Here is a 26,676-nt window from a genome sequence, read left to right as displayed (position 1 = left end):
ATATGCATGCACAGTAAACCCACACAAATATTAAGAGTTTATGAAGTAAGTTTTATTTCAAAATACCTCCCCCTTGGGGGCTCTTCCGCAAGAAGAGATAGAACTATTTACAGTAAAAAATAAAAAGATATTTACAGTTAAGAACTAGTGGTACCTATCGGTAGAAATGCCAACGAGTACAGAGGGAGAGAAAAAGGGTTGCTAGGATAATTGTAAATGTTTGGCTAAAAAACGCTTTTTGATTTTGGTCGATCAATAAACATTGCGCGTGTTCCTTGAAAATCTTGAATGTTTCTGTTGCTGTTTTAAAATCCTATTGAGGTCTTAATCAAAGTGGCTATGAGCCACTGAACACGAAAAAAAAATTACGAAAGAAAAAGCAGATTTGCCAAAACAAATCATTTCAAACTTTCCACACTGCAGTTACAGTTATTGGCTAAAAACATCAGAAATTGTGTCGTCACGATCCGAGATTTAAAATTCAATAAAAACTATTTACATTTAAGAATAAAAAAGAGATTTAAAATTCGATAAAAAAAACTATTTACAGTTAAGAATGAAAAAGAGAAAAAATTTCGATAAAAACTGTTACCAGTTACGAATTAAAACGAGAAAAATTTTCGAAAACAACTATTTATAATTTAGAATAAAAACGAGAGAAATATCGAAGAAAAAAAGAAAAGTCATGATAAATCAGGATATCAATATTGAACGACGTACTTGGTATATGGAAGAATATTCAATGTGAACCGGCTCAAAAAAATCCCGTTTAATAACGCACAAGTACTTACGACATGTTCACATTGAATATTCTTCCATCATGTCAAGGACGTCGTTCAATATTTCGTCCTTTTTTTCTTTGTTCTTCTTGCTGCTCGTGTGCGGCGGTGCCGTATTGCTCGCTTATATCCATCAGCAAAGAATCAATTCCTTCTCCGACTGGCAACACTGGCCGTAATTTCCTTCTTGACCTAAAAAGTGGAAAAATACCACCTTACTCGATTGCATAAATGTCTTGAACTGAGAAAATCTCAATCCCTTTTTCCTTCAATGACAATTTAGGTCACATTTTCTTCAAAAGTCAAGTGTTAATCAATAACTCTTTTAATGATTAAAACCGATTTACCCACTTTGCAAAACATTAATTTCTGGATCTATCTAAACTCTTGTATTTGCTACTGCTGAAGACAATGGCGATACAGAGCTGAACAACACCGTGGAAATCAGCGATAAAGATGGACAATCGTTTCAGCCGACATATTTTAACAAAAATGCGTTTATCACAAATAGAGAGAATGGTATTAATAACCAATATACCTACAGATCAACAAGGAGACTCTCCGGGTGACAGATTTACCCACTTTGCAAAACATTAATTTCTGGATCTATCTAACTCTTGAATTTGCTACAATTTTAACACTCCAAGGCTTTGCAAACCTAGTTAAGCTGTTAACTAGTTAATAACTAGTTCAAGCTGTTAACCTCACTGAATAATAAGTGACTTACCTTTTCTTTCTAAATCCTGCCGCGAATGGATTATTATTAATCTTCATTTTTATAACTGTCTCGTTGTAATATTTAGTGACAGTTATAAAAACGGTCTCCGGAAAAATGAACCGCCACGCGGCACTCTGGCTGCCCACTTTCGTTATAATTATACCCAGCTGGTATCGTTGAAAAACGTTCAAGGTCACCTGCAATGATAATTTTGTCGAGATCAACTACAATTATTCCCTTATGATTTTTTAAGTGATAGAAGCAAAAGTCATTACTGGGATTATCCGCAGAAATGCTGGCAACAACCCGGCGCCTTGTTCCAAGCCTTTAAAAATTACTCTATTCTTCTAGTTGAGAATCTTATCCTGCGCTGTTTTGTTCTCTGGCGGGCCCACATTACAATAAATAATATGCTATAACCATCATTTTTTGTATTTTTAATTCAAATCTTTTCTACCATTTGAATAGTTTAGAGCAAGTGCCATGTATTTTCATTCGTAATTTGTTTTCTATGCAAAAAAATATCTAAGTACTCAGAATATATAAAATACACATTACTTACGTTTTCGGCGCTTGTGGCTGCATTGGTGAGTTTACAATGATTAAAGGCAATGCCTTTTTTCAGCAAATAGGCCCCCAGGAAGGCCTTGTCGGGGTGGTCGTACCGACGGGGCACTGCGATGTTCCTCGACAGTTTCTCCGCCGGGAACCACCCTTCATCTTTCTTGTAGTTGTACCTTCGTTTCGCGTCCACTGGAGAAAACTCCAGTGAACAAATGTACCACTGGTCTGGATTCAGACCAGTGATGCAAAACTCTGGCACGGGGAACATACGCCTGAAAACGTCAAACAGAGAAATTTGAGAACTAAGCACGAAACAATGTAAGAGAAGACAATATAAATTCAATACTGTATGCCGGCGGCTTCAAAAAATGTGCAGCAGTAAAAAAGAAGGGTAGGGGACACTGAATTCACTGGCTTAATGAAAGCACCATGATTTTGACAATGGAAATTTAAACTGAAAAACTCGGCAATCACACGCGCAAATTTCCCTAAGCTTTTCATAGCACTGACGTACTGAAAGCACGGCAACGTTTCGCATAGGAGTCTTAAAGGGACCGTGTCACTGATTTTAGCCAACCTTTGGCATAGGAAATGAGCATCAAATTCGTTTAAATATATAAAATAACCTCTTACAACAGTAAAGGAATATTTAAATAACACACCAAATGCAAAAGAAGGAACGGATGGCCAAAAGTGTCGAAGATTGAAACGGATTGTGAAATGGTTTTCGAAATATGGCCCGGCGGGACAGTTTTCAAATGTAATCTTGTCTGCTCGTGACTTTATTTAACGTCCGCCCAAGAGACGCATTTGGCTGCAATGAGGCTATGGTTTTCAGTTGTCATATAGAATGACCATAGATTCAATTTCTTTGCAAACATTTAGTGTCATAGCGAATATTTTGAAAAATTTAATAACATAGAATAAACTTAGCCGTGACACAGTCCCTTTAACCTTAGATGTTAAAATTCAAAATCTTCCCGCTGCATTCTTTGAGGTAAATTTCAATATAATAAAAGAAAACGTTTCTCCGGTAAAATGCCAACTGAAAACACTTTCGAGGGGTCTTTGAACAAATATTTTTATTCCAAATCAAGGCGCACAGTTCGAGAATCAATATATTTTTGCAGTTTCCCTCTGATGAAAATTTGTTCCGCCACTGAGATAAACGCAAGCCACCCCTGCATCTCGAAAACAAAATTTATCCGAAATGAAATCTACACACCGAAGACTTCGCGCACAATTGAATAACTTTGCACAATGCTGGCAACGACAAGTTTGCACTGTTTTTTTAGCTTGCGTACTAAAGTTAAGTCTTCGTATCTATAGTATATAAAAGTCCTACCTTCCTGGCTTTCGCTGGCATTTTCCACGCACAATAAGGACTTACTTTCTGATATCAAAGCTATATGGGACACTGTTATCGATTTCTCCTCGCTTTCACAGCCTTCGAAAACTGTATAAATGGTTTCGTTTTCCCGCCGTCGGAAATAATAATTTCAATACATAAAGTGCGAACAATACCTTTGTTTATGCTGTCCAGTAAGCATGGGCTGCCAGAGTCCCGTGGGTTAATATTTGCATATCAATTATGCATCCATCGTTCTACAAAAGCGTTCCGGCACAGCGGGTAAAATGAGGTGGGCCCAAGTTATTCTGAAGTCTTTTTCGATCTTTTGTCGCTCCGTCCCGTGATTCTGCCAGTAAAAGGCATATAAAAAGGAGCTCCATCGCTTCCAAAAAACGGCTGCGAAGGAGACTAACGCTGCATTCGGCCATTCGCTGCATGAGGCCAACTCAATCGTTTCGGTTCGGCCCGACAGCCCGGCGGCCCGCGGACCACTTCACAGCCCGCGGCCCACCTCTAGGCCTGCTCGACCCCAGAGCAGCGCTTAACTTTAACGCAAAAGAGAAATGCTCTGGGGACGAGAATGGCGGCCACCTAGCTAAGCAACTCAGTAGATTTCTTTTGTGGAACAATTGCTGCCGAGATAAACTTCAAGGTACAGCTCGCTAGAGTTATTTTGTGGCACAATTGCCGCCGCGGCGGCAAGTCGTTTGATGTATTCACCAAACGTCGCGCACGTCCCTAAAACTTTATAAACTATTTTCGACATTGCGACTAAGTTGAAAGGAGAGTAAGTAAAATTGAATTTACCAAAAGTAGTGTTACCGTTTTTACTCGAATAAGCGCCGCGGCGATTATGAAATTTGGACGCCACAAAGAATCTAATCTTTTACGGTAATTGAAAATAGCGTCTTTTTATTGTCAGTATTGGTCTCTTGCTGAAGAGAGAAGTGGCGCAAGCTGTCCTGGCAAATTTTTATACCTTCACAACATTTACAGGACTACGTATTATAAGAATGTAGAAAAACTAATGGGCGAGCGGTAAAACAATTACTTTGAACTGCAAAACATCGTTTTTGATGGGAAAAAATGCGCAAGTTTGTTTCAGAGTTGTTTTGTAGTGCTATTTTTAGTTAAACGGAATTCATCAAATAAGCACCGCATCGGGACTGCGGCGCTTATTAACTTTTTGTCCCAAATGCGGCGCTTATTGAAGGGCTTATTCGGGGGCGGCGCTTATTCGAGTAAATACGGTACGTGTGATGTCGTGTGCGGTAACTCCACGTGTGTATGCATATTAGATCGAGGTCGATAACATGAAAGCGAGGCACTTTTGCTCGACTGGTATACGTAGGACAAACGATAATTTAAAATGTAAAATGCGTCAGAGATAGAAAAAACGCATACACCTATACGTATGCGCAGGACACCTAGTATGTGTACAGGACACCACACGAAATTAGGAATGCGTTCTCCTTCATTGAACGTAATGGTCACATGAATTAGCCTGAGTCTCGCCAATTTTCAGCTGAAACTCGAAATCTCGACTTATTAAAACAAGGTCTCGAAATCTCGTATTTTTTTTTATTAAAAGGGTCTCGGAATCTCGAATTCTTAAAGTCAAAATCTCCGTCTAGGAGTCTCAGAATTTTGCTAGCGTTTGATATTAGTATGAGGGAACGTCCAGTAGAAGCTGAGCTGTTACTGAAGTTAAAAACTTTTTGCTTACCTTATAATTATTTTCAGCCCATCTACGATGAAGGACACGTCAAGTGAGTTTAGAGTGAAACGACTTGGTCATGATAAGCGAAGAAAATGCAACATGTGCAAAATGATGAGTTCGATTGATTTATTCGGTCCATTCCGGGTCTTGGAAAATAGGGTTGATGTGCTTTGAGTTGAAGGTTAGCTATTAAAGAAAAACTCTTATGTCGGTCTCGGGCTCGAAACTTTTTTTAACCGTTAACTCTCGGTCTCGAATTTTAACTACAGTAGAACCCCAGTTACTCGAACTCTGATAACTCAAACAGCCCCGCTAACTCGAACAAACTTTCATTTCCCTTGGATTTGACCCCCACTTTTCAGTCATTTTTACTCGGTTTACTCGAACTCGGATAACTCGAAAACCCCGCTAACTCTAACTAAATTTAATTTCCCTTGAACAAAATTTTCAAATTTGGGTCAAATTTACCCCGATAACTCGAATTCCGGTCCTTGCAACTCGCCACAGTTGCCCATTGATTAGAGCAACGAACTGATCACGTATTTGACAGCCATTTTCCACTCTTATCAGGAGAATGTATGGTCGTGTTAGAGTACCTGACAAGATAAGTTAAAATTTGCACTGTAGTGTATACTGAAGTGCTGAAAACTCAGTAAACTATCTTTCATTAACTTGGCAAATTAAATATTCAATCGATCCCGATAACTCGAAACCCCGCTAACTCGGAACTGTTTTTCGTTTCCCTTCAGCCAGTTCGAGTAACCGGGGTTCTACTGTAGCAAGGGTCTCGTATACCCCTTACAATGGACGATGGCGAGTTTTTGGTTTCTTTCGCAATTTTAATCATGCCCAAAGAAAAACATTTGATTCTTAATATTTACCGGTATTTGATTCTTGATATTTACTTTTATATTTATATTTTTTTAAAAAAAAAAAAAAACGATAGCACAGTGGACGATTGTTTTCAAACAATGGAAGTTTGAACAGACTTGGAAAGCTTGTTTCTTTTTTTTCCTTTTCCCTTTTCAACTTACCCGTTTCTCAATTTTTTTTTCTCTGCGAGCACAAGCGTACAGACGATTGAAATGATTGAAATTGCAAAGAAACCAAAACTCACCATCGTCTACTGTACATATTTATATAATAACCTGAATTCTACACGCATTTTGATTGGTTCTTACTTATGATCTATCAGAGTACAGACGCATGGATGACGTCACGCGGTGGTGTGACTCGCGCGCGTGATCAGATTTCATAGTCCAAATCAAAGTTGTCGGCAAAGTTTTTCAAACTTGCGGGGCCACAACAAAGCAAAAAAGTTCAGCTTAACTACAAATCTTCAGTGAGAAACAATACGCCAAGCATCGTTCACCTTTCGAAGCATTTAACTGGGCGAAACAAGCTTGAAGAAGACAGTGAATTATTCGAGAAATTATCCGAAATCTGTATGAAAGTTTGACCGATGTTGTACAGTTGGACGACGCCACGGAAAACAAACGAAATGCGGTTGAACGCTTCGGTTAATGCTTACAGATTTGAACAACTTTCCAAATCGGAATAAAGGTTAGTTTTTTCATTGACTTTCAATTGACCATTTTTCTGTTTATTCAATCGGATTAACAATGCTTCATGTTAACGAAAACTTAATAGTGAAATCAAAACAACTTAGCTCATCGGTACGGCAGCATTGCTCACACAGAAGTGTGCTGAAGTCTTGTGTTATTATATAAAACAAATAGATTTCATTTTGCCGTGCGTCTGTTCAGTAATAGATCACAGAAGACGTCAAAATGTGGTATGAACATCAGTGACCCACTCGGCTAGCGCCTCGTGGGCCACTTCTCTGTTCATACCACATTTTGACGTCATCTGTGATCTATTACTGAACAGACGCACGGCAAAATGAAATCTATTTGTTAAATAGACCACACTCGGCCGCCGGGCCGCGTGCCTAGAGGTGTGAAGTGGACCGCGGACTGACGGCCTCGGGCCTGCTTTTAGCAAAACCCCTCGCCTCAGTCTTTCACGTTATCATTATAAACACCATACGGTTTCCCAAAAACTGGCCATGGCCTCGAAAATTATATTTTTCTCCCCGAAAAAATCTCGGCAACAACACACTAAACAAGCTGAGCAGGGTTACCTTATTGCTAATCTTAAGTGCTTTTTTGCGATCTAAGTGTAACAACAGTAAAGAAAAGTCCGGGGGGGGGGCACCCTGTATATTTTTGGGTGGGGTGTGCCGTTGGGAATTTGAAGACCTTGCCCAATACCAGACCATGTTCAGCTGATGTTTTCAACCCTACACCAGACTAGACACCGTAAATCCCTACCCTATCCCAGACTTGCATTTTTTAGAACTGTATCGCTATCAGTGTTTTAATGGAAAACCATCTGTCGTTTTAGGGTTTCCCTATTTCAAATGTTTGTCTCACATCTTAGTTACATTGGCAAGTGTCGTTTTCAAGGGATTTTATACTGCAGTGGTCTGAATATTTGTTTTCGGGACCGGCTAATTCAAACATGCTCTTTCTATTCTTCGAAATCATATAGCTCCAGCTTTGTTTATGACAATTAGCTGTGTCCAACTGTTGAAAAAAGGCTTATATAACTAGAAGAAAATAAACTTAGATTTTCTAAAAATCACTTAATGTAGGTGTAAGTTTGTAACTTGATGGAATGGAGAAGTACAAAATGTAATTTGTGATGATCTTAAATTAGCATAAATTACTATTTTGTCGGCACGGATCAGAGGGCTGGGTGCGGGTTTGAGGTGCGCAGTGTATAGTGGGATTTGAGTTTAAATAGGTGGCCGTTAGAAAGGTGAGACATTCTACGGTCAGCCTTCGCCACGTTTTGGTCAATGTTTGGTTATATTTGTTTTTCCTATGTCATCAGTGGATGCAGGATAACGCTTCGTTTTGTTTAAATATTTAGTTCTGCTATTATAATTGTATCACTGTAAGATCATATATTTCGAATGACGCTTCGTCTTGTTTAAATATTAAGGTTTGCTATCATAATTGTATCACTGTAAGATCATATATTTGGAAATGTATTTGTTTACAGTAGTTAGATAAGAATACCCTAAACCCCTAAGGGTTGCGCCACTGCCTTGGTCGGGGCCACACGTTCCCCGTTTTCTCCACTTGCTGGTTTTTAGGGGTTTTCGTGTCCGGCTTTGGTGCACTTCGTATTTGTCTTTTATTCATAGCTTGTACGTATTATATGTTGAGATGGAATAAACGGGACGATGGCTTGGCTGGCCAACGCACCCAATTTAATCAATGTCTTGTGTGTCCGGATGTGTAGTGGAGGCAAAATATACAAAATCTACCCGGTCCGTTCGTACTCGCTGTAAATGCTTTGCGAACGGAAATGTATAACTAAAAGGGAAAGGATAGTCGAGCTGATTAGCAGGTACGTTTTCAATTTCTCTATCCTCTTTCATTGACTAACAAAATTTCAAAGGAAGGCCCAATTAACATCCTTCATTTTAGCTTTACATGCTTTTTTACTCAAAAACAAGCTCGCTGTCCCCCATTTTCCTCATTAATGAGAATTATACTAGGGCCGCCAAGCAGCCTGAAGTAATAATTCGGATTATATAAACAGACGAAGTGAGAAATATATGAGAAAACAAATGCTAGGAATTTCCCAGTTAGTGCTTCAAACCACTTTTTAACGCTAAAAATATAAGGGGTACCCCCTTAAAAGCAAAACAAGGGCCTGGGTCTACCCATAAGGCCCTGGTGCCTAGGTCCCGCGGACGCATGATCCTTCACTGGCTTTTTGACGCCATGGAATAGACAGGCAAAGCAACACCCTATAAATACACCAGGGAAGGGTGAAGGGTGGGAACCTCATATATTTCTCACTTCGTCTGTTTATATAATCCGAATTATTACTTCAGGCCGCTTGGCGGCCCTAGTATAATTCTCATTATATTTCACAGACTCCGATCGAAATATATGAGAAAACAAATGGTAGTTTTTAACGCCACTTGTATGAGCAATTAAAAAATCATAACACAGCCAGTTTTCATGTAAACTTAAATGAGAGGAAAAACCTCGATGTCAGTGTAGAACGGCTGTTACATTTACCTTGAGGAAAAAAACCTCCATATCAAGGTTTAAATTAACATGGGATAACAGTAAAATCTGCTGAATGCAGTTTAAGCACAAGACCAATAGGTCATCTAATGCAAAAAGTAAGTGTGAGAAATATACTGGCGGCTGCTATTGTAGAAGCAACACACACTAGCATAGCTTTAAAATATGACTGTCCATTCCTGCTGCACACATAAAAATTTTCTAGCCAGCCCACAATGCGATATAACGGTTTGTGGAGCAGTCTAATTGAAAATTAACAACTAAACTGTTGACAGAATGTATGTTCCTAAAAAGATAAAATAACTAAATATCGTTCAAGACATTATGTGGGAGAAAGCTTTTTGCCTTGGTCAAAGACGGGCAAAACATGCTTCTGTAGGTTTGTCTGAATCTGAACCTTAAGGACTGGTGGAGAACCACTTCAGAGTGTTTTGACGACTTCCTTTAGTTGTCGAAGTCAAAGGAAGAATATCGTCCAGGTTTATAAGGACTTGAATAGACTTTCCCTTGAAGAAAGTTGAAAGAGGCTTAATCAATTCTGTAGGGCCAAACACAGGACGAATGGGCGGGTCTTGAACCCGAACATATTAAATTTTGAAAAACTCGTAACGAGAACTGAAATGAACGAGTCCTAAAAAAATGTACTTGACATAAAAACTCCTGGTAAAAGCGACGCTTTAAAGCAACTGATGTTTTCCGTCTGGAAAGGTTCGGTACAATATTGAACTTCATTTGATCGGGTCTATCACTAGACACATGGGTCCTAGGTTTTTGGTACCAGGAAAACGAGCTTTCGTGAAAAAAATCGTGTCGTGAAAAGGGAAATCTTTCATAAAGATCCTTTTCGTGGTAACCTATGAAGTGCTGGAATAATACAAGAGCCTCCTGACCCGATATGTGGGTAAAGGTGGAGACGTATAGGGATGGTATATTAAAAACCGAAGGCTCATTTCTGAGAACCCGCAATGATGTGGAGAATACACGGTACGATTTTGGGGCGATTTTTAAGTCGCAAGGCGCTAGGAGTAATTGTACTGTGCGAGTCTAATTGACTTCACCTTTTGACCGTCGTCAACGCTAATTCTGGCAACTAAGTTTGGAACGGTGCAAATACACATATCAAGTGGATTGATAATTAGTCAAGCTGTCTCCTTGATGTTTGCTACAATAAAAAAGGAACTATATAACTTTGTGTAATAAAGTACTGACTGTATAATGCGCCATATCTTTTCATCTCCCTTTTTTGGTGACAGCTTGAGGGTAGCTCTGAAAGGGTTACGACCTGGTTCAGGCTGCAAGAAACACTCTGTTTGCAGCTTTTGTGAAAAGAACACAAAAAGAGCCATAGTTGTAATTTTGAACAAATTTACTGTGGTAAAATTAAGTTTCTTTTATCTGTCTGATGTCTCAAAATAGACAGAAAAGCATTTGCTCTGCCAGCAGGTAAAGCTTGCAGCATGGTTACTTTTATTATCACATAAGTTGGAGCTCAATCATTTTCGATACAATCGTGAAGGCCATACATGGGGCCAGTGGCATTCTAGAAGTCAAGGCAAAAAATGAACATTGAACCTTGTCCCTTTCTTGGACAGGATATCTCATTCAAAGGGGAACTTGATTTGACAATTGCTGATCAAGTTTTGGGAGCAGATAGTGCATCCACTTCAGGAGTTCCCAATCTTCCATAATAAAAAGATATAGCTTATATATATATATATGGGAGGCGCGGTGGTCTAATGGTTAGCGCGCCGGACTCCGGAGCGAGCGTTCCGGGTTCGAGCCCTGGCCGGGGCGCTGTGTTGTGTTCTTGGGCAAGACACTTAACTCTCATAGTGCCTCTCTCCACCCAGGTGTATAAATGGGTACCGGCGAAATAATGCTGGGGGGTTCCCTGCGATGGACTAGCATCCCATCCAGGGGGGAGTAGAAATACTCCTAGCTGCTTAATGCTAAGGAAACCGGGATAAGCTCCGGCAGTATGCGCCACTTTGGCTCGAAGCTGACCTTTTTTTTTTTTATATATATATATATATATATTTCCAAAAGTTAGTATCCACAAATTTGGGTAAAGAGGATAATGGTTTCCAGGAGGTTGACTTGGAAGTGAGTCGAACAGGCCATTATCATCACTGAAATACTACTCAAAGTTTGCAGCTTCGTCAGTTATGTCTTATCAGACTCTGTTTGTTTCTAAATGGTCTCTACAAGTGCCATCACTATAAGACTGCATTAAGTTCCCAGCTTCTTTAGATGTCTATCAGACTAGGTTTGTTCCTTAATCTCGACGGGTGCCTAAAATAGGCTTTACAGATGCCTGAATAGGCTCTATTGGTGCCTCAATGGGCTCTATTGGTGCCTGAATAGGCAATATTGGTGCCTGAATAGGCTCTATGGGTGCCTAAATAGGCTCCACAGGTGCCCGAACGGGCGCAGCAGAAGTCCAAATGACTTATCGGTCGCCAAAGGTTCGCTGAACTTCTATCCTGACGAGTCATTAGCCATAATCGACAGATCATCAGACTGAACTTGTTCGCAGCGAATCTATTCGCTCGTAAAGACTCTCGGGCGAGAGAAGAATCTCCTGAAGAGTAACATCGTCTTCTACGTGAAAGGTCTTTGCGTCGTTTGGCAGGACCATTCATCACGTATTTCAGGCAGACGCCGAAACAGTTTCGGCGGGAAGATGACGACCAACAACGAGTCCTTCTACGCGACTTTGTGTTGCCAAATGGATATCTTCAGCGATGCAATATATCTGAAGAGCGACAAAATATCGCTAAAAAGAAACCTACTGTGCCAAAAACACAGAGGAATAGCCTGAAAAGGTAAAAAATTAGCAAAAATACAAGATAAAGGGCAAATACTTACCGTAGGGTTTGAAGCACAAGGAAAAAAAAGCCAGTGAAGGATCATGGGTCTGCGGGACCTAGGCACCAGGGCCTTATGGGTAGACCCAGGCCCTTGTTTTGCTTTTAAGGGGGTACCCCTTTATATTTTTAGCGTTAAAAAGTGGTTTGAAGCACTAACTGGGAAATTCCTACCATTTGTTTTCTCATATATTTCGAACGGAGTCTGTGAAATATAATTAGTGGTAACCATGTCAAGATAAAACTTTTTTGCAAACTTTAAAAACATTGTTGTAAGGGGTTTGCAGCCACCTTGAAGTTTTGACAATTTACGGTCGCTCTAACCCCTCTCGACAAGTCTTATGGCGCACTTCTATTAAGCATTTTAAACAGAAACAACTTTCTTTGTAACTTTCTCATGGCAAACTGTAACTGTCTCATCTAGACAGGTCTAAATGGCAAAACCAAAATTGCGGTCAATATCAACTTCGTCAACAGATATTATCATATCGTTCTCATTTTATTCTTCAAACCTTTTTGTCCCATTTCGACCAATAATGCTACCATCATTTTTTTTTCTGTAGCTTCTTGACTGATAGGCAACCTAGGGAACTGTGAACTGTTTGCAGGATTGTTAATTCTGTACGACGAGGAATTCATAGAACAGTTTTCGCTTCGATAAGCGGCAAGCAATCAAAACAAGTCGCCATGGCTTTTCGAAATAAGGGCTTTAATTTTATTTACAAATTATAAGAAGGCTAATAAGCACACAAACGTTGTGAAAAGTGCACACATTTATTGGTACACGAGCACGTTTGGACAAATATATATGCATTGTAAGAATGTGCGCTTTATACAGTGCCTCTTGACTGAAGACGTTCAAAAAAACTCTAAAACTAAAATTCCTTGGAGTGTTATTCCTCTGACTTTTGTCGAGGGATCGATCCCTCATAAGCTGATATTTATCAGCTAAACAGCTATACAAATTAATTATATAATAATGGTACGAATGGTAGAAAATTTCGTCATCTTGATTCTCGCGGCGATAAAACTACATATAAAGTTTACTCCATAAAGTACATTTCATCTCTTCTCTTTCCTTACTTTAAAATTCTCTTTTGTTTTTCCCCAATCGGGTTTTTTTCCTTTTTTATTATAAATTTTCGACATATTTGGTCAACTGATCTTGTGGCGTGAGCGGCGAATCTTCCTGACCAATTGACAGGTCCGGGTCAGTGGGGGTCTGGAGCGGAGGAAGCGTCATTCGCGCTGCGCTGAACAAAGGTTTGTCCATCAGCTGACTGTCCATTTGGGGTGTAGACGCTTGATGCGGCGAGGGTGTAGGCCGAGGGGACGTTAGTGTAGTTTGTTGTGGACGTGGGGACATGGTGGGCTGTTGGCGTGGTGATGCTCCCGTTGGGTGAGGCTGTGGAGACATGACTGGTCGAGGTGACTGAGATGGGTGTATAACTTGCTGCGGTGACATGGGGTTGGCAGATTGAGGGGACATCAGATGCGATGGAAATTGCCCTTGTTTGGCTTGGAAGTGTTGTGGTAAGGACGCCTGTGGTTTGCCATTGTGCGGATGCATCATTCCCGCTTGTGAATTGCTCATTTGATTCTGAACTTGGCTTCTCCTCATCGCGTTCATTTGCGAAAAGGAAGCCGAGGGAGGAAGCTGAGGTTGTTGGAACATGTTTTGTTGTTGCTGTTGCTGTTGTTGTTGTTGTTGTTGTTCTGTTGTTGTTGCTGTTGTTGTTGAAGTAGTCTCAGCCACTGTTGTTGCTGACTAACGCTGGCCTGTGAAGCAATTGGCATTTGTTGCATTGGATTCTGCATCGCATGCTGCATGTTCTGAGGCACGGCGTTTGGCATACCTTGATGCATTCCTTGTTGCATGGGATTCTGCATTCCTTGCTGCATACCCGGCATTCCTTGTGCCATACTCTGTTGCATTGCCTGTTGCTGCATCCCAGCCTGCATGTGAGGCATGTTTTGCTGCATATTGGGTTGCATGGTTTGTTGCATGCCTTGTGGCATTCCTTGTTGCATCGTTTGCTGCATTCCTGGAGGCATGCCTTGCTGCTGTTGTTGTTGCTGCTGTTGTTGTTGTTGCTGTTGTTGTTGTCTTTGTTTGATGAATGCTGTCATCAGCTGAGGATGTTGTTTAAGAATACTTAGTACTTTAGCCTGCTGTTGAGGGCTATTTGGAGACTTAAGCGTATACAACAACTGCTGCAAGGAGGCTGGTACAGCCATATTGGCACGATTTTGTTGAGGTCCAACAGAAGCTAGTCCTGGTTGTCCACCTGGCATTTGAGGAAATTGCTGCTGCCCTCCCGACATCATAGCATTGGGGTGGGTCATCTGTTGCTGCTGTTGCTGTTGCTTGTTGTTGTTGTTTTTGGTACCACTCTAATGCAGCTGGATTATTTGGTTGGACTGGCGCTCCAGATGAAGGCTGCATTTGCTGTTGCATGGTTTGCTGCATGGCTTGAGGCATGGTCTGTGGAGGCATGCCCTGTGCCATGTTCTGTCCCATGCTCTGCTGCAGAAGAGCAGGATTCTGCTGTCTCATTATTGCCGGGGGTGCCATCGCACCAGGAGGTGCTGCCATATTCGGAGGCTGTTGCTGTTGGAAGACCTGTTGAGGATGTGGCATGTTCCGACCTGGCATACCCATTGGTACACTACTAACAGCTTGCATATTAGCAGCCTGGGCAATTTTCTGTGCTGCCTCTACTGCACGTGGAGGAGGTCCACTCATGACAGGCTTCTGAGGCATAACTGGTGGCTGCTGGTAAGGTGGGGGCTGTTGTTGAGGAGGTGGTTGTAAAGCCGGGTGAGCCTGTCCCATTGCTCCTGGACCCGCTATGCTTGGCTGCATGGCCTGGTTTGGCATCTGAGGTGGAGCCTGCATCCCTTGACGCGCCATTGTGGCCATACGCCGACGAAGAGTTTGAGACTGGGCAAATCTTTGTTGCGTTTGTTGTTGTCTGAGCTTGAGTTTAATGTGCCGGCAGAATGGCACTACGCATTCCCTCTCTTGACAGTGCTTTGCATGGTAACAACACAGATGGATAAGTTCTTGACAAATACGACAGCCTCCGCCAGTTTTTCGCTTGCACGTTTTTGTGTGCTCGACAACACGCTTCATCTTGACACAGCTTAAATGCTGGCAGTTGATCTCTCGGCAGTGGGTGGCATGCACCAAGCTCTGTATACAACGCTGGATCTTTAATCGTCGTTCCTCCTGTGCACTGAGCTGAGGCCGTTCCTTTTCTCCTTCTTGTCCTGGCTGTTGATCTAGATCATCTAAGCCGAGACCTAACTTCTCCATGGTATGTTCATGACCTTTCTCATTGTAGCAAGGCACGCAGAGATCGTAGTCCTGGGAAGAGAAACAAATTACAATGTTATTACAAAGACGCCACATTTTTGCCAGATATATTACACTAGCCTATGAAAGAATAGAAATGTCCCCTGTCCAGTCTTCGAGCGAAAAGCAAGCTCGCAGGCTAGACGTTCAAATTAACAACCAACCAAATTTTAACAAACTTCTTGATAATCCGAGCACTGGTTCTTGGCGACCCTCAGATTTTAGTACAAATACTAATACGTGATTTCCAAACAGTACGTAAGAGTGCACGCAACCTCATTAACTTTTCTTTTTTTTGTATACAAACAGGCTTGGTACTTTGTCTTTTTCTCAGATGGACCTTGACTGAATTTTGTAACTAACGAAGACAAGACGATGACGGCTCCAAGGTGTCTCCAAAGAGGATCCAGAATGTCGACTTATCTTATTTCCCTAAAAGTAAACATTTTTAATCGATTTTTGAAAATGAAAACCGTTTTCCAAACTTTAGGTTCAGGGTTCTAAGGGGTGTCTGAAGGCAAATTTTAGCCTAACAGGTTCTTAAAAATTAGGTTCTTACTTGTGGGTTTTTACTGTATGTATTATATTAACAACAAAACTAGCCAATGATTGTTTATATACCTCGCATTCGTTGCAGTGATATCGTGTTTCCACGGGTCTCTTGCAAATGTTGCAGCTGTAGACAAACCGATCCTGGCCCTGGTTGTGAAGCTCTACCAGCATGGCCATGGTGGAGAACGTGGCTCGCCGCAGCGATGAAAATTCGTAGTGCTTCTCGCGGGCGAGGGTCAAGAAAGCGTCTCGGCCATCCATGATGTCACAGTTCATCAAGGGATCCGGGTCGCTCGTTTCAGGCGTCTTACGGCCGTTCAATCGAATGACGAAGAATACCTGTGAATAAGGGAGAGTTTTAAGATAAATCATTTTCCAACGACGCCAAAATACGCAAGCCACTTTGCTACACATATCACGTTTTCAACATGAGAACCTTTTTCTTTGCGAAAAACATACCCAAATGTGCGTTGATAAAAGAGCTGTCAAAATTAAATTTAAGATGCTTTTGCGATGAACAAAGTTAACTTTTAAAAGAAAAGAACCTTTAAAATAATAGCTTACTAGGGAAGCCAAGTTTCAAAGGCGTGTTAACGAACCAGAAAGAAACAAGGATGGCTGAGATAAGGGAAAGATTGCGAAAGATTACAAACGACATTTTTAAAGTTGTAAAATCCGTGTAGCCCGCGTTGCAGCCGGACATGTCACAAAATCCCCGATAACGGAAGCTATAGCAGTGATGTAGTTCCTTTAACAAGAAAGGTCCTGATAATCAAACCATTTTCAGTTTTCTTTATCACTTAAAAGATTAAAAAGGGTAAAATGCAAGAGCACAATTCAATAAACAGAAACAGGGAAGTCAAAGTCCGATTGACGCTCAAATCTTTAAGACAAGTAAGATGAATAAGTGTTACCTCTCTGTGTTTCTCCATGGTAACGTACAATCTCTGCGACAAGTCGCACAGGCCCATCACAGGACCGTTGGTCTTCTTTGGGTTCTTCCTGTTATTAGCTTTACTCTTTGTGCCCTTTTTGTTGTTACTTCGCTTGTTGTTGCCTTTATTCTTACTGCCCGGCGTGCCCTGCAGGAATGGACATTTTCATCAGACATTTTTACAAATACTCTAAGTCCACACAACAAAAGCAAGGAAGGTTAACTGCAATTAAGGTAACTTGACGGATAATTTTGCAAAAACACAATATTAAAAAGTGTCATAAATTGTTGTAAAAACAGAGGTTTTGCAAGTGTAACCCTTCTTCAGTGGTAGAGAAAACCGTTAACCGTTGGTAGTTTAACGGTTTTCTCTTATACTGAAGAAGGGTTATACACCCAAAACGTCTGTTTTCACAACCATTAATGACACTTTTTGATATTTTGTTTTTACAACATCATCCAATAAGTTACCTTAGTGCAAGTGTCACGCATCGCAAACGATTTTTATGTTCACCGTTAATTGTTAACTATGCCAAGCATGAATTCTAAATTGTCCTTTCCAAACTGGCATACATTTCCTCTTCTGTAAGTTTTAAAAACTTGGTGTTACATCACTCCGCTAGTCGATGATTTTTTTTGTCATTCCCTCTTTTCTTCAGAAACGCATGAATATTGCAAAAAGAAACTTTATACTGACATCAGACCTCACCACAAAAGCATGACGTGTCATAGGGAATAGTCTATTCACTCGTACCTCTTTGGTAGCAGTCTCAGCAGCCGCGGCCGCTAAAGCAGTTTTCCTCTCCTCCTCTTCTTGGTCAAGCTCTTTGATGCTGTCTTCTAAAGCGTTTGGCCAAAAATCTCCTTCAAAGTAGGGTAACTCCTTGGCTGTTGTCAAACCATCGTCATTGGCCTGCTTCAAGATGTCCTACAATGGCAAAACAGCAAGTTTAAATGAAGGTCACTTGATGCAGTTTAAAGTCAAAGACACTGTTCACAGTCACAACCAGAGCAAACATATTTTGTTTGTTACGCAGTTCCTTGCTAAGATTAGCAGCAGGTATAAATTTATAACGTTAATGATAATTCACTGGCATTTTAAAACAAAATGCCGGTGAAGAACAAGTTCTGATATAAAAGGGATGGGGCTTTGACATTTCACGTAATGCAAATTTGTACTTTGCAGTCAAGGCACAATGTGGAATCTGGAATAATGCACCCTATAAACAGAACATTCTTTAGATTCTCATGGAACCAAAATACCGTAACATTCCGGTTATAAGCCTCCCCGCTTATAAGCCCTCCCAGTTATAGGCCCATCTACCTGGAAACAAAAAAATACATCCGGTTATAAGCCCCCCCCCCCCCCCGGGTATAAGCCCCCCTCTGACGGATGACAGTACTGACTCACTAAATGTTGCTTTATTATGCGTTTTTAACCTAAAAACGTATTTCGATCAACATTCTTGTGGTGGCTCCTACTGGGCTCTGTAAATTTGTGCAAAACATTTTGACGAATATCTAAAGTTTGGGATAACGCACAGACCTCTTTACTTATTTCCTATAATATCCCATTTTCTTGACCTCATTCACTGAATAGTTATATTTTTATTGTGTGACGTTGAAAATGATCTATACCAAAACTTCTTGTGTGAGTTATTCACCTTGTATTCAATGACAACACGGTCTCTGACGGCCTTGTCAAGCATCTTCTTGTACCAATCAACCAGTCGCTTGTGTTTGGGGATCTTCTGTTCCACAGGGTGACAGTGAAAGATGTAGTCATCTCCTTCACTCGGAGGACACGCCCATATATGAGCAATTTGATACCTGAAAACAATTGACTCGCTCAGTGTCTATTTGTGACATACTCACAAATTATTAGCCCTTAAATACCAATTCCTGGTGAATGATCTATTTATTCTCAACATTTTAAGATTACAATATCAATATTACAATTTTCTCAAAAATAGAAACGCTTATCTGTTGCTTTTATAAATGGTCCTACAGCGCCCGGTGTCGTGGGTACGTTAAGTAATAGTTAATGAAGACATTTTTTTTTCTTAGCCAAAAGCTGGTGCTGCTAAAAAAATTAAATCCTTTCTGCTATTTCTCTAAAGCATTTTCTTGAATCAGGAAGCCACAAAAAGAAAAATTTATTGAAAAGTTTGGCAAAGACGAAATTGTGCCTATTGACACAGATTTAACAATTTCTTACAGTTTTGACAAAATTCTAGTTTCTTTTTTACAGTTTACTCAGATAGGTCTCTTAGTTGTCTGTTGTTTACAAAAAAGGGAATCATACCCTTGCTGGCCAACATGTTCCAGGTAACCAATAAGGATTTCATGGTAGACAGCTGTACGTAATTGACGGGGCTGGAAGAAGTGAACACTGTCCAAGTATGAGATGTAAACGCGGCGTGTGTTTGGCAGTGCACACTCTGAGCCATATTCCTGTACATGCATGCCAAAGAAACACACATCCACTCCATCAATTTCTTCAAAGGCAAACATGGCTTTGGCACGGTATGGGAATGACCCAGGGAATTTTTCTTCATCGTATCTGATAAAACAGATAACAGTAAAAGGTTAGAAATGACAAATGACACTCTATGAGCAACTTCACTGCCTAAAATAAACAAAACATTACTGATATACAAAGGGAGATTGAGAATAAGTAGCGGTAAATGTCACTTAGGATATCTTTAAAGCTAATCAAGCTAAGCAACTAAGAGAGAGACTTGCTCAGCTTGTTCAGACCCTTGAGATAACAGTGCTGCCGCCTGACAAATTTTTTAACAATTAATTCTTGACATCGCTTCGACATTTTTTGACGACTCTCTGTGATGGTAAAAAAGAAGTGTAATGTATGGCACATAGCACTGTAACTCTGGTTTTGATAAAATTAAGTGAGTAAGAGCAATCACAGGTGACCCCCCCCCCCCCTCCTGTTCTGTTTGAACGATTGCCCTAACAATTCAAAGGTACCCATTTACGGTCCTAAATGGAAAGGGGTACTATGAGAGTAAACAGAATAAGTTAAGGGTAACGGGAAGTCTGAAACCTTGACTTCTTAAAGAATGCCACACTCTACAGTGGGGGGAACAAGTGCCAGTTGATGGCGACATCACTTCTCTGAGAAGTTCCCCGGGGCTGTAGATTTCATTCTTGATGTTGCTAAGCAACAGGACATATTTTTATGTGCAATGGCTATCAAAGTACTTGTTAACACTCGCGTTAGTTTTTGATTTGATAAAATAATTTGGAAATCTTTCGAGTGCTTCAACAAGAAGATATGCCAAGACTGGCACTTTTTCCCCCGTCTGTCTAACCAGTTGCCCATTGCGCACTCAATAAAATTATCAATCAACAAAATATACAAACCTGGCTCTCATTCCAGGCTTGACCTCCACTTGCTTGTCCCCAGAGGACACAACTCTTATTGTCACATTACCTGGACAATTTTCCTTCAATAACAAACTGTTAACTCTCTTTTCAATCAGGTCACCAAGTCTGGTTGTTTGGAGTTCTACGATAACACAAAGAGAAGAGTTTCAAATGATTAATGACATTCCATGTAACAGCAAAAATCCAGTCAGCAAACAAATGACAGTAGTTTTGAGTTACACTTACTCTTTGCAGTAAACCGGTTTTCTTTCCTGTTCATACCACGCCTTTGTAAGCATCCATCACACTGATATCTGAAAGAGAGAAAGACAGCATATTTAAACACAACAAAGTTCATAACAAATGAGTTTAATTATCACAAAATCCTATAGCCCTACGCGACAATAAATAATAATAATAATGGGGCCAAGCATTAAAAAATGGGGGCAAGCATTTAAACATTAGAAACTAATAATACAAATTAAAAGAAATAAGGTTAAAAATCCCTACTGGCAGTAGGCGAACCAGATGGCTATTTACACTTGCGTGACTGAGGAGTTCTCAGGTCTACCTTGAAACAACTAGGTAGTGGTCAGAACAGGGCTTGAACCCTGGACCGCTTGATTTCAAGTACAGTGCCCTAACCACTCGGCCACGATGCTTCGTCTCAGAGGAAATAAGGATGGCAAAATTAAGCTTACCCATGTGGCCAAATGTAGTCATGGTGGCGAACACAGATTTGATGCACCTTTCTGCCACAGTCAACACAATCAACAAATCTGCACAATAGAAACAAAAAGAAGCATACAGTACATCAACAGATGTCGCCACAATGAAATATACTCGGTTATTTCAAAGAAACAGAGGAAAAAAGACAATGCTTGGCTGACAATTAGGGTACTTACGGCTCCATGTCAAGATGATCATTTTTGTTCTTTAAAAAATTATTTTTAGGCACCGTGCTGTAAAAAAGAAACAGTGTGACATTAATGACAAAGCAGATTTCAAAAGGTAAGTCTTCATCTACATTGACATCAAGCATATTGTTCAATTAAGGTCACGCAGGACCCTTGCAATCATTATGTATTTATTTAAAAAGTATGCAGGAACTGCATCGATTGAAGGCAACAACACACGAAATATTCATGAGAATTTTTTCTTTCAAAGCTCCTTGTTCAAGTAATTATATGCTATTGTTCTCAGCTGCGCTGGAACAAAGTGAATGATCATAATCAGATTCACAGCTTTAAATAAAGTGCACCTTGTTGAAAACATTGACTCGGAAGGTCTTCAGAAGCCTCAAAACCTGCAATTTTGTGACCAAGTTTTCTCCACCGATATAGAATTTCAGGAAATGATTCGCGAGGAACATAAACTTGGTGTACTCTATTGTGCTATGACAAGAGCGATTTTTTAAACGTCCTTCTCAAAATGAAGTTAGCACGTTTCAAAGTTTAGATTTCACATTTTTACTCTGAGTCTCTTAGAAGCCATTGCCTTTCAGCAGTTTTTGAAATCAAAAATTTTGTTCTTGTCATAGCACAAAAGAGGTTATGATTTATCACTAGGTTATATAATCATTCAAGTCGGTGCGCTGTTCTAGCTGAAAACTTGGACACAACTGCGGTTAAACTTTTAAAAGCTTGTAACATCACAGTCAACGGTCATCTCTCAGTAAAAGGACAATCATGATGTAATTCCATCATCCCCTAAATGATATCCTTGATAAATTTTAGCAGGATCGATGTTTAAAATGTAGCGAATTAAAGCTTTATTAAATAGCACCTGGTCAAGAAATTTGGCTAACGAATTTATTAATGAACAAGGGTCCTGTGCGACCTTAATAGATATTTTTAATCAGCATGCATTAATTTACAAATGACATAACCACATCTCATGAACAATGTGAACAAACTGTGGTTTTAAACAATCAGTAATCAAATAAAGGACTGAAAAAAATTGAGGCTCCCAAAATCTGAAACTTCATTACACTTTGCATGGGGGATAGTTAAACAGTCAAAGACAAAATACAGGAATGAAATTTGAAAAGACATAGTTAGGGTAATTAACCACAGATCAAATGCATATCTAGCATATCAAAATTTATGTCTAGCATAAAGGCACAAAGATTGTGGCTTGTGAACAAGAAATGAATCATTGAGCTACATGAAAAACTGACGGGGGATAGGACTGATATATAGAAGTAATGGATGAAGTATTCTCCCAATCTTCAGGTTTGATATCAGCTTCCCACACTTGTAAGAGACGCCTAAACAAACGAGGTCGTAAACATGATAATTGCAAACAGCATTTTACCTTTGCGACAGTGTAGGGTCATCTCCAAGGTTGACTGCATCACCAGGGATCTCCTCAAAGCATCGTTCACAGTAGTGATACCTGCACACACACAAAAAAACAGTCATATAAATGACCGTATCTGCACCATAACCCTCACATGAACTCACAAAATGCCACATTCTATTTGCTCTAGCTTGATTTTCTATTAACCAGAGTATTTTAGTTTAGTACTTTCGTAGCTGTACTCATACTTGCCCTTGTAATCGCACTTCAAAAATATAATTACCAAAAAACATACCGATTTTGATAAGTCCAGTAAGAAGCATCTCTTGGAATTGTACATAAGTGCTTTCCAAAGCAACACAGCACTTGGGGGTGAAATATATACTGAAAGGATAACAATGTGTACAAATTAGTCCAAATGCAACACAAAAAAAACAAAGATGAAAACAACACGAAAACATGAAAACAGCTACTTCATCTTCATTAGCTATGTATGATGTAAAACATCTTTACCTTTCTTCCACAACAATATCCTAACTGTTTCATAACAGGATCAATTTCTTGTTCAAATACCTCAGACAACTGGAAGATTTAAAACATTTGATAATAAATATTCAGTGCAAAACAATGATGACAACGACAACAAAACCTTCTTTGCATTTAATTTAATCCAAAACCAATTAAATAAGCGCTAAACCCTTCGTGGGAGGCGCGGTGGCATAATGGTTAGCGCGCCGGACTCCGGAGCGAGCGTTCTGGGTTCGAGCCCTGGCCGGGGTCACTGTGTTGTGTTCTTGGGCAAGACACTTTACTCTCACAGTGCCTCTCTCCACCCAGGTGTATAAATGGGTACTGGCGAAATTACTGCTGGGGGGTAACCCTGCGATGGACTAGCATCCCATCCAGGGGGGAGTAGCAATACTCTCAGTCGCTTAATGCTATGGAAACCGAGATAAGCTCCGGCCTGTATGGGCCACTATGGCTCGAAGCAGACCTTTACCCTTTTTTTTTTTTTTCCTAAAAAATAAAAGAAAAATGTGAGTTGTGTAGAGTTCTTCAAGGTCTCGCATTAGTGGCTCACTTCCCTTCGCGATAACAATAGAACAAACAACAGAAACAACACCCTAGTCCCCAACCCAGTAGCAACTGCTAGACTAGGGGCCAGTAGAATTACAAGCTTATAATGAGAGCTGCTACACTACCAAAAAAAAAAGATGAACACATGTAACAGGCTCTTACCTTTGTACAATATTTATAAACTCTTGAGGTCTTTCTATTATACAGCCAAGCATTCTCAAACATGAGCCAGACATCATCACAATACTAAAAACATGAAACAAGAACAAAATGCTTATTAAAATATTTTTACAGTTGCTCAAGTAATAAGAGGTGCAATTACACTGCTTACTCTCAGAAGTTATAAGTTACAACCACAAACATTTTCAATTTTTTCAGGATCTTTTATCAAAAAGGTACAATACAGGCAGTCTTTTAAAGGCAATAAATGTGTAGTGAGGGTGTTTATCACCAAGACAAACCTCCCAGGGGTTACTGTACTGTCCAGCATCCAGTTTTCGTTTAATTGTGGAGAGATCCATGGGATGTCTCACTATTTCAAAGTAATCCTGAAAAATGAAAGACACAAGGTTATTCAACTGCCTTATTACTATTAAACACAAAACATTTGAGATTGTGCTTTCTCTTCTAGTGTGACTACTTGAACTAGGCCAGTTAAAACGAAATTAACCAGTCAAAATGTTAATTGACAACAAAGAATGGTGACTTTTTTTCACAAACAAACCAACAACGTCAAGGAATGTAAAAAAATACTTCAACAACAAAATTTGAAAACCGAACAAAGTTGCACAAGATGTGGAAGATGGGAGGCATGGTGTTTAGTGTGCTAGACTTTGGATTGAGCAGTCTGGGTTCAAGCCCTGGGCCCAGGACACTACATTGAGTTCTTGGACAAGACACTTAACTAGGGTGTAGGTGTTAAAAATGGATACCAGCAAATTTAATGATGGGAGGTAACCCTGCGATGGACTAGCATCCTTTCCAGGGAAGAGTAGAAATGTGCCTAGCATCATGCTGTGGAAACCGGGATAAGCTCTGGCCTGAATGGCCACAAGGCTTGTATTCAGACTTTTTTTAGTAGTTACCGACATCGCAAATAGAATTGGTTGATATAACTCACCAAACAACCAAGCAGCTTTGGATCCACAGGTTGTCTGAAGGGAAGGGAATCTGGCTCCTGCTTATACAACTTCTCTAAAGTGGGCATAAGAGCTAGCCGCAACTCCTCTGGAAGGAAAACTGAAAGAGGTGCAAATAACAAACTGTTAGCAAGACAGGAGATTTCTTTCTTCACACAAGGCTAGAAGCTTTTTTATTTTCAGTTACCTTTGACAAGGGGGTTAAAGAAACTGGCAAGAAGGGTGGTTATGCAAACTATATTTCCCTTATTTGCATTAGGAAAACAGTTGCTTTTAATAAATTGGTGAATATCACAGCATGCACTGAACAATACTTTAATACACATTAACATTCAAATGAGCTGCTGTGCTCGATAATGTCAGCTCTTGCTATAACAGACACCTTTGAGACCACGATTTGGTGTCCGTATTAGAGAAAGTCTGTAATAGCGGGAGTTATTTTCAGTAATTCTTATTCGCCAGGACTTCAACTCCTGTCCATAATAACAGGGTGTCCGTAAAAGCGAGATGTCCGCAAGGGGGAGTTAACTGTAATAATAACTATAATTATTTTGACAAAATAAGTTACCTCGCCTTACTTGCATGCCAGTTCTGGGCGTGTTTAAAACACGAAATGGCGAAACGGCGAAACGGCGAAATGACGAAAGGCGAAATGATACTGAAGATAAAAGCAAATTGTACAATATTACCGTTCTACTGGAATCTTCATATGTTGCTAAATTTAGTCTTGTAGATAAGTCCCGAAAAATAAAAGAAAATGCAATCACAAGTTCTCCGTCACGGCATACTAACTATGGTCACGGAGTCCCGTCACGAACCTATGAAAAATTTGGATTCCAGTGTCTCTTTGTTAACAGGCGCTGGAACGCCTGAACATTCTTGTCTGTCGGCGTTTCCTTCAAATCGGACGATGACGGGAATGATTTGTTTATCTCTATTTACCACGCAGCGGCTTGAAGTAAGGCTTGGCTCCGGCAACATTAATGAAATAATTATCACCACCTATTCGCGTGAAGTTTATACAATAAAGTGGCAAACGTATTTGCACAGAAACGGAGTGACGTTTGATGTCTATATCAGTTCTTAAATACAAGGCAAGCTTTGAAGTGCAGTGCAGATACTGATAGGCAACTTGGCAAGTACTAAATGAAAAAGCGATATCCTGGTTTGCTGAGACATTTCAGTAATTCTTGGTTTTCATGTTACGTCATAAAATTCAAAATCTAAATTCACTAGGCCTGCTAAATTTTCGTTGTCATTAGGCGAAAGATAAACTAAAAATATATATTTTTGCAAATTTCCAGATCGATAGTGTCATTCGTTTTTAAAAAGAGCATTTTAAATATTTGACTTTCCGTCGTATGAGTCAAGCTGAGTGCCGTGACAAAGCTGTTTTGTTTGAAAAAGGCCTTCCTTTCCATTTTGTGCAGAATAAAATTTCAAATAAGTGGTGTTTATGTGAAAGTGTACTAGCCCTTGAGGGATGGCCGCTGTGTAAACAAAATTGAGTTCATGTTTGCGGCCATGTGTCCCTCGGCAGGACACAGTTATGGCGGCTCCATACTAGCTTTAAATTTGCGTGGAAAGGTTCGGAAAATAATCCGACGGACACCGCACAGACCCGAAACTTGGAGAAAGTGTTTATCTATTTATCTGAAGAAAGTGTTTATCTATTATCTCTAAATATTTGAATTATACTTCTGTGGTTGTGGTTTGATTTATTTTTTGATTGCGTGACAGTGAAAACCAGCAATAGTCAGGCGGACAAGTATTCATTATTCCTGGGCCAGAACATTGAATGTTCCCTAGAAATAATT

The 26,676-nt window shown here is 40.1% G+C and overlaps 2 protein-coding genes and 1 long non-coding RNA gene across 3 annotated transcripts in view; all 3 read right to left on the bottom strand.

Annotated features, from left to right (window-relative positions):
- The window catches only part of LOC144653273 (uncharacterized), a 93,372-nt gene extending 82,431 nt beyond the window's left edge, over positions 1 to 10,941 (bottom strand). The window contains exon 1 of the long non-coding RNA XR_013570716.1: positions 9,895 to 10,941. This is a non-coding gene — a long non-coding RNA (uncharacterized LOC144653273). The remainder of the gene's footprint in view (positions 1 to 9,894) is intronic.
- Positions 824 to 2,329, bottom strand: LOC144654094 (T-box transcription factor TBX19-like). The gene is made up of 3 exons (XM_078514202.1): positions 2,060 to 2,329; positions 1,507 to 1,694; positions 824 to 971 (listed from the first exon to the last, which is right to left on the bottom strand). The coding sequence occupies exons 1-3, from the start codon at positions 2,327 to 2,329 to the stop codon at positions 824 to 826; spliced, it is 606 nt and encodes a 201-aa protein (XP_078370328.1).
- Positions 10,942 to 12,803: 1,862 nt separating the features above from the next.
- LOC144653260 (histone lysine acetyltransferase CREBBP-like) overlaps positions 12,804 to 26,676 on the bottom strand; it is a 29,834-nt gene continuing 15,961 nt past the window's right edge. The window contains 18 exon segments of the mRNA XM_078513212.1: positions 12,804 to 13,828; positions 13,831 to 14,479; positions 14,481 to 15,481; positions 16,091 to 16,360; positions 16,936 to 17,103; positions 17,710 to 17,883; positions 18,620 to 18,785; positions 19,261 to 19,518; positions 20,340 to 20,484; positions 20,589 to 20,656; positions 21,044 to 21,121; positions 21,248 to 21,304; positions 22,659 to 22,739; positions 22,939 to 23,027; positions 23,157 to 23,225; positions 23,883 to 23,966; positions 24,182 to 24,268; positions 24,841 to 24,959. Of these exon segments, the coding sequence (XP_078369338.1) occupies positions 13,244 to 13,828; positions 13,831 to 14,479; positions 14,481 to 15,481; positions 16,091 to 16,360; positions 16,936 to 17,103; positions 17,710 to 17,883; positions 18,620 to 18,785; positions 19,261 to 19,518; positions 20,340 to 20,484; positions 20,589 to 20,656; positions 21,044 to 21,121; positions 21,248 to 21,304; positions 22,659 to 22,739; positions 22,939 to 23,027; positions 23,157 to 23,225; positions 23,883 to 23,966; positions 24,182 to 24,268; positions 24,841 to 24,959 (4,148 nt within the window). The 3' untranslated portion in view covers positions 12,804 to 13,243.

The sequence above is a fragment of the Oculina patagonica genome, chromosome 5 (genome assembly GCF_052425735.1).
Source record: "Oculina patagonica isolate OP01 chromosome 5, crgOcupat, whole genome shotgun sequence".
Taxonomy (NCBI): Eukaryota; Metazoa; Cnidaria; class Anthozoa; order Scleractinia; family Oculinidae; genus Oculina; species Oculina patagonica.
Note: the sequence above shows the minus strand (reverse complement) of the source record. Positions and strands in the feature narration are given on the sequence as shown.